This window comes from Echinococcus granulosus (genome assembly GCF_000524195.1).
Source record: "Echinococcus granulosus chromosome Unknown EG_S00001, whole genome shotgun sequence".
Lineage (NCBI taxonomy): Eukaryota > Metazoa > Platyhelminthes > Cestoda > Cyclophyllidea > Taeniidae > Echinococcus > Echinococcus granulosus.
Window position 1 is genome coordinate 1346226 of NW_020170381.1, and position 11496 is coordinate 1357721.

The following is an 11496-nucleotide window of genomic DNA, read 5'->3' on the forward strand; positions in this document are numbered from 1 at the left end:
ATGTCAATGATCGGCAAACTCCTTGTATTCTTAGATTCTTCTTTACAACAAAGAACACTAATAAAAATATTTTAGATTCAAGCGATCAATAAAAGTGGCTTTACGTGTTTGGAGACAAAGAGGACTTCCCTTGTGTTTTATCAACTAATTCTTAAAACCCCTGTAGTCACCTGGCTTATCATCAAAACAAAGTTGTATCACACAACCGAATCATTCGTCAAAGGTAACTAGTAGTCATCTTCCTACCTATGCACGATTTAAGGGGAAATATTACGATAGTTCGTATGTTTTACAATACCTTTTCTGATCACCTCATGAGAAATTTCGTTTGATGGTCTATTGACAATCACAACCGCTCTAGAAGCTTGTGTATATGTTGGATGGACTAACGGCTAATTTATAATTTCAATATGTAATTGTATAACGCATGAGAAATGCACAACCCAACAGTTATTGGAGTATATAGGGACTTTCTGAGGCGAATTCATCATTGACGTCCGTCAGTTAAAAGACCATTTAAAACTTTTGCGCACAAATGAAGCTGTTATATCCACAAATTTTAATATCATTAATGTTCACAAATGTGTAATCTGTAACTGGGGCATTAACTAAAAGAGATGCTATTTGATCACTTTTTTGGGGCTGCTATCTGGAGGCGTCCACAATGAAGAATTTGAACGAGTGTTTTGAACTTAAATTTCCCAAAATGTATACATCACATTATGCAAGGCCTATTTAACATTATGCGTATATTTCTTTATTATCTATTACTAGATCTCGGCATTTGGCTGGCAAATAATGGGAAGGCCGTAAAAGGCCATATGCTAGGTTCATTACTGGTAAGTCAGCTCTTCATGATCTTAATGAGATTAAAATAAACGTATAGTTTATTGAGGGTTAAAAAAACGACCTAGCTAAGATGCTTGTGGATTAATGTATACATTTGGGGCGAGAGTCAGGCTTGTATTTTCTGTTTCAGATTACGTATGCACGCTAGCAATGTTAATTTGGTATTAATGACATCCTATTCACGAACCAATACATGGCTATGTTACAAGTGGCTTCGTTGAATTTCAATGGTTCTATTCAGTCGGTTTTAATAAAACTAGAGTAAACCATCTGCTAAAATTGAGGAAATTGTAAGATCAAAATTCTACTTATTGCAAACAGTAGAAAAAATTAAGTCACATATTTTCGCTTTCCTTAAAATGCCAAGTAAATCAGTTACAATTTTCATACGCAAGCTAGTTGATTTTAATCCAAACAAATGGTCAAATCTAATGTAATATAAAAATGTTTTGTTGATGGATGTGTTAAGTTGTGAATATTTTCATGCGTCGATTTTCGAGTCATAAATAATAAATATCCACGTTTGTTAAAGATCAGGATGTTTTTGAAAAAAAATTTAACAATTTTACCAACGTGACAGTTATAAATAGTCCTGAAAGCATTTGTTACCACCATCACGTTTTATTAATAATTTTATGCTTTCATAAATCTGCAGCGCAAATAACAATAGAATTATGCATAGCGGAATCTAAGTCCCAATAACTGAACTGAAATTCAAGAAAATATATTTTATTCAATAGAAAACAAAACCCCCTCATAACCATATCTAAAAAGTAGCTCGTTGATTAATATTAAACTGAAAAAGACACTTTTACACAATCCTTTTACCTACTTTATTTCATATTTTATCTCACCAGTCGATTATTAAACGCCATCACCAATCGTGGTATCTCAAAAAATTTTGAAGAGATGGGATCTGTCCTATCAAACATCTTCAGTCATTCCTTTGTTAATAATTTGTCTTAAAGCCCAAAAATTCAGTTTTTTTATGAAAAGTGCTTGATACCAGACATAATCTGAGTCTATTCTTTCAGACATCTTATTCATGGAACAAATAGTTTCATCTTTTTTGTTCCGCTAAACCCTCTTCAAAACTGTTAAAAAGTTGATCATTTAGTTTGCATTCTTCAGTTTGCCCTAAATTTAGGTAAAACCTTTCAATTATTTCGTGATTACTAGATGATGCACATTCAAAGTAAGGTGATATTCACGTGTACCCCCCTTAATGACTCAAGTTTAATGCACATATGCAATATGTAATTTAAACGTATTATATGACATATACCCTCAATTTTTAAAAATGCACAGGTTTTATGCTACTAAGCACAAACAGGATAGATCGTGCGTCTAAAAGTTCTATTCTATACTTATCGAGGTGCAAAAATTGGAGGATATTTTATCAAGAAAAGCACATATTTTAGCATGCAAGCCTGCAGCAAATGACAGCAAATAATTTGATTCATAAACAGCCAGAATAAAAGTATGTATTTAGTCACAAAACTGATATTAAAAAGTGGATGAGAATTTAAAATATAAGAATAGTAAAAACTAATTCAAATTAAATGCCTTTGCAAAGTAAAATCACGAAAATAAAGTTTCAAAATAAGAAAAGTGTACGAACTGAATGTGTACTGGTAGGAGCAACCAAAAATGGAACAGCAATGAAAGTTCCGTTAGCACTTAAAAGAAAAATTGTGAAACATTAGCACTGCCTTGATATTTTCAGTGACCTCCCGAGGTCACTCACTGAACGCTGTGGCAAAGGCCATTAAACTGCAGTTCTGAAATAATAAATCGAATGAAATACGTGCACGTTCTGCGAAAAAAAAATGTAAAATGAGGGTCGCTTGATGAACAAAAACTTTTATCATCTTCTACAATAATATAGACACTCCGAAGCCTCACTGTTTTACATGTTACGTCAGTAAATCATTATCCTCTATGGATATTGCTTATAACACATTCGATGAGAACTATCGTTAAGGAAGTTGTGAGCTGCTTATTTTAAATAACAAAGTATTTCACTAAACACCAGATTAATGTGCAGTTAGGGTCTTACTTTGTCAGTTGTCGTGACCTCACAAAGACCGACTCTCATTCGGGACACATTTGAGGTTTGATTTTGATTCGAAGAATATGGTTATTCATTAAGGAAATTAAAATCAGCTTCTATCGACTTCAGTGATGCAGAGTGTTGCCCATACTTACGTTTTATCCAAATGCCTTATTTATTTACCAAGCAGATTAGAATTTCATTGTTATTAGGCCGAGTTAATTACTACCGAATATCTATTTATAATGTCATGTTTGATATTCACAGTTTATTTTAAGTCGGAAGTAAATGCGTCAGGAAATATGGCAATATTTAGCTCTACACCCGGTGAGCACTATGGGTAAATAAAATTTATAGGTGACTTTATTTAAATGTTCATTCAAAATAATTTAATGAGGAGGATAGTTTAAAAGTAAAATGTAATGGGTCGATCGGTCTCAATATGCATTATTAGAGATGTACCTCACTGCCAATTTTGCTTAAGTCAACTCATGAACCACCTACCTGATTGTTTATCGTACTTCCCTATTTGCAATAGGGAATACATGTTAAAAATTTTGAGACAGCTGAGTTTATGAATGGGCTATCTTCTGCTCTGATTTTTTCTTGCTAAAATCCCATTATAGTTGGCATAAATTAATGAGTGCAAAAAAGTTGGCCATATCACGGTCTGTGTGCGACTGTGCTTCTACTAACTGGGGTTTAGTGTTTAAACAGATTTCGTCTAAACTGATTCCAGAAGGGAGAGCCAGACGAGGTGAATGGCTTTTATGCCAACTGATTACCATTCCACTGGATATATGTAAAAAACTTCGTTGCTTCAGCTTAAACCCATTTCCAATTATTTAATGATTTTAACTATATTGAGAACAGAATTAGGTTACTGTTTCATTTACTGCATGCTATTCCTTCTGGATTGCCAAATTTTAGAGGTTTATATCTTTGATATAGGGACGTGTAAAATAAATCAATCCTTTACTTGATTATTTAGGTGCAGCTTTTGGTTTTTAGTCCAGGCGACGCAGAGCGGTGGTAACTCCACACCCAATTCCGCAAATTACAGGCGTATGCATTTGCAGCCAATATTGTTGCTGAAATTACCCACTTGTGTGTCTCCAATTTAAAACAACCTGCCGCTGTTGTGAAAGTTTACTTCACCTATCATTCAAGAGGTGATGTAATTTTATGTTACACTTGAGGTCGTCAAATTTAAATCCCCTTACACTTCTTAATTTCCAAATTTTATTATAAACTCCTCTACCATATTTTCAACCTTTTAATAATTTAAGTTCAAAACTCAACTAATGAACGCTTAAAGTTTTGCGAAACATAACTCAACCCTGAGTTTATTCTTATTCCAAGTGAAGAACAGATGAAGTGTTTTAAGCAAGCCAATTGATATACAAGATCTTGAATAATCTTACCCCTAGTTCTCAGGAAAATTGTTTGCAGACAAATATGTTCATTTTGTAAACCATTTGTATAAAAGTCATTATTTCAGGAAATGACGGCCTTACATTTTTCACCACCTTTATTGTTGGTTAAATGCACGTGAATATCAATCTGTTAAAAGTATAGAGCATTTTTCGTTTAATTTTACCATTTTACATTAAACATTAAAATTTAAAACTGTTCCAATGCTGCTTTTCCCTGCAATAGGTTATAAGGAAGAAAGCTAAAAACACCAAGTGTTTGCTTTTGACCTATTTATGTCTTCGCGCCAGCCATTCCGGAAAGATCAATCCCCTTAAAAGGATTGGCAGGGCACATACTATCCGTCCTATTGGTTTTCCCTTAAATTTTTTAGTATAAATAATGCCCTAAAGGAAACACATATTATTGTCAAATAAAACGTCTCTGTGGTAAGTAAAGTTGATTTGAAACAGTGGAGCACTAAGGTAAAGGAAACACTTCCCCATCATGTCTTCTAAAACGCATTCGTTTAATCATTTTAAGCAAGTTCGGTTCTGATAGGACATCATTAGTAGATGTTGACATTTTCTTGTGGAAATCACAATTCTTTTGCTGTGGTATTCGTGATAATTGTTTTACTCCTTAGGGTTGAAGTCACTATTTTCTCTATAATAGAGCAGTGCATCAATTGGTTGAACTTATAGTAAGCGTGAGTGATGGTTTAACTAATGAGCAACTGAATGTGTAGTATAATGGCAAAGAAAGGGTGCTTTAGTTTGGTCGGTAATAGCTAAAACGCTGCATTATGGAGACTTGCTTGGTGCAAAATGGTGCAAGATTTTTATTCGTCACTTCCATGGCAGGCTGTATCGACGAATAAAATAATCCTTTTACTTACTTCGTTTGAATACCTGACATTTTTCTCTAGACTGCCTACAGCCCCTTACGGTTTAATCAAATGAACTCGCTTAGCCCCATTTTCTTAGCGTTTGTGGCAATGATACTGATTGCATCAACTGGCGCCTACCCTCACTGGAGCGTCTATGATAGTCTCGATACTTATGATGATTACTTTGATGATTTCGACCAACAGTACGCCCAACTTCAAAAGCGCTTCCTTTTGGGTCTCGGCCTTACCAAGAACACGCCAGGTAAAGAAATTTTCTTCACTTCGGTTGGTCCGAAGAAACCGAATCATCGACAATGATATGCACCTCCATTCCCGGATCCTGCTTTCCTCAATCCTAAATTATTTATAAATACACTGCATTATTGTTAGCAGTTTTTTGTTTGGGAAGTTTGGATGGGGACTGTTTGCCGATTATATTAAAAATTATGATATAGGAATCTAACCATGGTAACATTTCTACAATAATACGGCCATGTGTGCAAATATGGTACAATATTGCCTAAAGTTAAGAATGCTAAAAACTCAGCCTTAGTGTAGTAAAGGTAAGTATAATTAAAATGACAGCTTTTCAAATTTTATTTCCCCTATTTTGGATTTGTGCCAGAGAACTATAAGTAACTTTATTTTTTTAGTTGTTAATTCTTATAAATACTACAAGAGAGAGAATACTTTATTTCCGATAAACTTCATAAAACTTTCTTCCTAGTTAAATTGTGCGATATTTTTTTTGCAAGCTTTTCAGGTAATTAATACTAACTGTACAGTAAACAAGACTTATTAACCACCACTCTATTGTTTACTTTCGAATAAATAATTGCTCACGTTTGTAAGCTTTAACCGCAGATGTTCCTACTCATGCACTAGATGCTACGAACATGTTTAATGGATTAGTCTTCCGACAAAGTTGGTCGCAGCTTACAGAGGCCTTTGTTTTCCATTACGCCATGCTGAAAAGTAAACCAGCAATTTAATAAAGGTTAGACATTGTATAAGTTTAAGTTGCGGAGCCAACCCTTGCTTATCAGCAACTACCACGAACACGGTACTCATCCGTACGCTAATTTTCCTTCAAAGTGGGTGCCAGGAGCTGTTACCTTAGGTGAATTTTCTAATTGTTTGTTGATTTTCCTTGGTAGATTAAACTTTGCAGTAATGTGAGAAATTTGGCGAAATCTAAAGTGATTATGGCATTATTTAGCCCTCTACACTAATCATAGTTTATTGTTTGGCAAAATGCAAGCTATTTACAAAACTACCTTTCCAATCTACTATGCATGTGTTTTGCTCTACCATTTTAAATGTGCTGCATTATGGCACAACTGAAACATATAAGCCTAGGTTCGATTTTGGTTGAAAAATGGGAAAATGAAGCCACTATGGTTTTTTAGCAAGCATTATTACTTCCATTTGCAACCTACTTCAATCTGCTGAAGTTGTGTCTGAGATTATTCTTTTTTAATGTTACACATTTTGATAAACAGTGAAGTCCTCTTAGATTTTTTAGAATAAGGTTAAATTTTGAATGGGTAGTGAATTATTCACAACCATTTTTAAATGTAGTTTTTCATGCAGAGTACAGTATGTATTTAACAGAGCACATAATTAGCGCTTTAAATTTATCCAAAAACAGTTTGTTTCGAATTCCGGGTAATTTAATTTGAGAACAATATGTTACTTAAAACCGGCCGATTATATATTTTTTTAGGAAATTCGTTCTCATGCAGCTGCAGTTTCAGAAGTCAAATGTGCATATAATAACTTAGTGAAAGAATAGCCAAAATTCTAGGTTTTTATTACGATGGGGCTATCTGAATTCATCACTATCAAATGCGGCATTAGTTCTTGATTTCGTATTATCTTACCATCTTTGGACTCTTGCTTATAGTATTTTGTGATTTAAATTCCCCGTTCATTTGAAATTTCTTTAAGATATCTATTATTGCTCAAGTCAGTATGGTCCATTGTTTATGGATCCCAATAATTAATTTGTTATGTGAAGGTATCTCTAGAAACCGGGTTTTCTGCTTCTGGAAAACAGACCACTAAAGCGAAATTTGGCTGCTATTACCCTACCCAGAAGGCACTGAAAAATAATTGTATCTCCCATTTTGTTTTCATACAAGGTATCCACTTTCAAGGGATATTTCTCATTCTTCGGAGGTTGCATGATGTTCAACTTTCCGCATCCTATCAGATCAGCGGGTATTTCAAACTGCATGCGGAGTCCATATGGTTGTCTAGTGAGAGAGTTTGTCTCAAGTTAACTAGTATCTGCTGGAGAATGTTGCGCATTTCTCCGAAACAGTCCATTAAGTAACGCCAGAAATCCCATCTTACAAACACCACTTAGAACTTACCTCTCATTCGGTTGTTTTCGCTTTTAAAATTCTTTTACCCTGTTGAATGGGAATTAATATAGTTTAAGCTGAGAATAAAAAGAGGGCTAAAATTTGACAACCCAAGCTACGACTTCAAAATTACTATTAATTTGAATATTCCAGTTTTTTTAGGTGGCCACTTATCCATGGTTTAAATCGACGACTTTCTGATATTCTAGGACTTTGCACCTTGACTTTTTAGCTAATCACGTTGCTTATGCAGTAAAATTCATTTTACACAGGAAGGTTAAAATATCTCATTTAATCGTTCACTTAAGTGACCTACTAGAATCCTCACTTCTTTATATATTCTTAAAACAATCAGCCTTGCACACCAGCATTAAGGTCTCAGTATGCAAATGTAAGTATTGACATTTCCTTCGACGTAAGTCACTTTTTGGTGAATTTGGCTTTAAATTTCGTTCTGTAAATCAACGGAATAAATGTTTTACCCTACACACCAAAATGTGACACCAGATTCCTATTGTATGATCAGCAAATTTTTTGTCCACTTAAATTTAAAAGTCTTCGTATTTTGTTTGTATTGCGTCTAGATAAAGTAGTGAATATGTTTATGACCGGTTTACAAAGTTCCTTGCTCCTTATTTAAACGATTTTGGATGCTACTTAACGTCCCGACACTTCCCTGAATACGCAAGAAGACATAATACGCGGGCAGAATATACATATAAGCATAACCTACATACAGTAGGGCTTGGGGCTACTGGCATGGCCCATTTGGCGAAGATATAATGAAGGAGCAACTAATTGGCCCCTTTGCCATAACAGTGAGTTAAACAACGTATTAAATTTGCATCATTGTGCTTTTTAATTTGGTCTTTCCTCTTACTTCTGACGCATTAATGCAATCACACTTGCTGTATGCTGCCAAATTTTATGCTATCTGCCATTTTCTTAAGCAAAAATGTCGTTAAAAGCATTCGACTATATGCTTCAAAACTCTCTCTTAAATGCCCCAGTCAAGAAACTAGTTGCGGCAACATGCCAGGGAAATCGGGATTCAAAAAGTCGCATTACTTTAAATCAATTTCATTATTTTTTTGCTTATTTCTTTCTAAACTTATGACTGCCTTTTTGAAGCATTAAAACGCTTAAAACCTCAAGTGCAAGTGACGATTATGCTTTCGAAAGTCAATCAAAATAGAGTAACGGTTTACATAAACCAGGTAAGAACCCTTAATGTCGATCACTGTCCGCTGGCTTCTTCGATTTGATAGATTTAATTTCGTTTTAAAACTGGTTACTTCTCTCCTTATGGTATATTTATATTTGTTTAATTTTAAATGCAGCACTTTTGTTACCCAATGATGATCACTAAACTGGTGCTCCTTATTTATTACATTTCCACATTCAGAATATTGTGGTAAAATCCAAATTGCTGAATCAAACGAAATTGGTGAGAAATAAGGCAAAATCACAAACAGGTACGCCAATGTGCTAACGAGTTTCAGTTACATTTCAAACATCCTAGTGAAATTGGTGTACACTTTATCGTACACCAGAACATTAGGACCGACAAAATATTGCTATTCTTTAGATCAGTTTTCTACGTCTCCATGATACTTTGTGTTTGGGAAAAGCGCACTTCTCTGAGCCCTAACTGTAGTATGTGTCAAGAAATTCCTTCTTTGGCAACCTAGTTAGAAAACAGCTTTACTGATGATTAAGAGAGACCTATGGAGGGAGGAATAATGACACCCTTTTCTGTCAAACAGTAAAATGTTCTTTTACGAATATTTTATGTTTGTACATGAAAGCCTTTATATTTCACTATACCATTATTTCTTCTCATGGGCCTATCGGGTTTAGGCTTCCTGTGGAGGATCATATCCTAATTAACATCTTCGGTATTGTAAACTAACACCTCTTTAGTTTCATCGAAAGTAGGTTTGTTTTCACTCATCATTCCTGAATTAATCAACGTTTCAAAATGAGTAATTGTTTTCACCATTCGCCATTGAAGGATGCTGTTATCCGCGTACAAATGCATAAGATTTCTTATATAAGTAGGATTGCCCTTATGATTTGGAGCAAATTCATTCGGTTGACGACTTTCAAAAGTCGCCAAACCAGTACCATCTGCTTTCGAAGAGCTTTAGATTTATGGAGAAAGTTCTTGAGAAGTCATATGCTGATACTGATTTTCATCACATAGTTTAGCCTTTAAGTCCCCATTTTATTCTTTCCAAATATGTCAACACTTTTTTGTAATTTGGTATTTACTCTCGCTGATGGTTTCCTTTTACTTGCAAACAGATGTCGTCGACATCTGCTTCATCCAATAAATTTGTTTCGTAATTCCAACCCAGTTTTTGGAAAGGAAGGCATATTCGCCTCTGTCAGACCTTTTAAGTTAACACTAATCCCATAATCATTGTTTACATCAAATTCACTGAGTTTCAGTTCTTGCTAAGAAATTTTTCACTGTATTTCAGCCAGACTGATTTGTTTAAAAATGTCCTCTCTCGATCGCCTAATTGCATATTAACACAAAGTGTTATTGTCAGTCAGTGGAAAATGCAGACGTTTAAAGCAGTGAAGAAAATATTATTTTTACCGCCAAGCTATTGTTACAATTCCTTCATCAAGAATCGTGTGGTTACTCACAGAAAATGTTCTTCTAGGAAGTATCTACTGTAGGTAGGGATCGCATTAACCGAAGCACTCTGACCCTCAATCAGCTTTAAGCTGATGTAAAGAACCTGTGAGATTTTAATCGCCATATTTTGGTTAAAATGGAAGTAAGCACGTTTGATTTCCATTTAAAAGGATTTTCTTGGTCCGCAAACTATTTTCTTTCATGGCTGCAGATGGCCTTGATCGTACAACCTCATAAGCTAATATGGGTATAAGATGCAAAACAACTTCGTTTAATTGAAGCAGAGCATTTAAAAAGTGTAGGGCTCTCATGTTAGCCCTGCTAACGGTTTGGGCAGCATCTGACTGCGTGAGAGACATGATTAATAGGAATCAGTGTCAATATACGTTCATCCTAAGTGTGTATTAGCAGGTCTCTTCTTTGCGTTTGTATCAGATTACCTATGATACTGTAAGAGTTTGCTGCTTGTCGAGTCACTTAATTAATTTGTTAAATTCTACAATGCTCTACCTTTATGCATGATTATGTAGAGATAGAGTCCAACTCTCATTTTTCAACAAATGACTATTAATTGTGGTTTTATTTTATCAAAGCACTTCACGGCTTGATTGCTTTCTGCAAAATACTGCTCGTTAAATTATTATGATACCCAAGTTTTAATGGTCATCTAGAAGGGTCAGCTCCCTTTAAATTTGTTTGGGAACTGTCCGTTTATGTCACAGCACACTTTAAATTCCCACCGTCTGTTACGGGAAAAATTCGGTGAAAACACTATAGGACGAGTCGTCAAATCAAGAGACTACTCGCTTTTGCCAAGAGCCCAAGACTAGCCGAAAGTATGCGCGGAAAACGGAATAGTTTCGTCCCGATTGTTGTTGTTAAAAAGTTGCATTGCGTAGAAGTAGCTCATTTGTTTATTTTCGGTTTCATGTGCTGCAGCATATTCACGGTACCGATTTGACCCGTTTGTGACTCATTTCGCTCGAACATTTTTAGGTTATTTATCAAATGCGAAGGATTGAAATTTGATTTCGATATTTGAAAATACTGCATTGACTTGTCAACCTCAAATTATGTGTTTGCTTCTTATCAGAAAACTATCTTCTCAAAACCTTCCTTCTTGTTGAGAATTAATTTATTGCTCATCAATTTAAAAAAAATCATTTTACATTCCTGTAACTGCAAACTTTTAAGAAGTGGGAGCTATTGCTGGAAGTGCATTAGCCTTTTATTCAGTTAGTTAGAGTAGTTTAGGAAGACAAACATATGGAAG

General features: G+C 34.8%; 1 protein-coding gene across 1 annotated transcript; it reads left to right on the forward strand. All coding sequences in view use genetic code 11, as the record gives it.

The window, feature by feature from the left end:
- Positions 1-11357, forward strand: EGR_00157 (hypothetical protein; the record flags this gene model as incomplete). Its single annotated transcript, XM_024489406.1, has 6 exons — positions 1-24; positions 76-223; positions 775-839; positions 3919-4009; positions 5302-5466; positions 11317-11357. The coding sequence occupies 6 exons, from the start codon at positions 1-3 to the stop codon at positions 11355-11357; spliced, it is 534 nt and encodes a 177-aa protein (XP_024356084.1).
- Between the last annotated feature and the right edge of the window lie 139 nt (positions 11358-11496).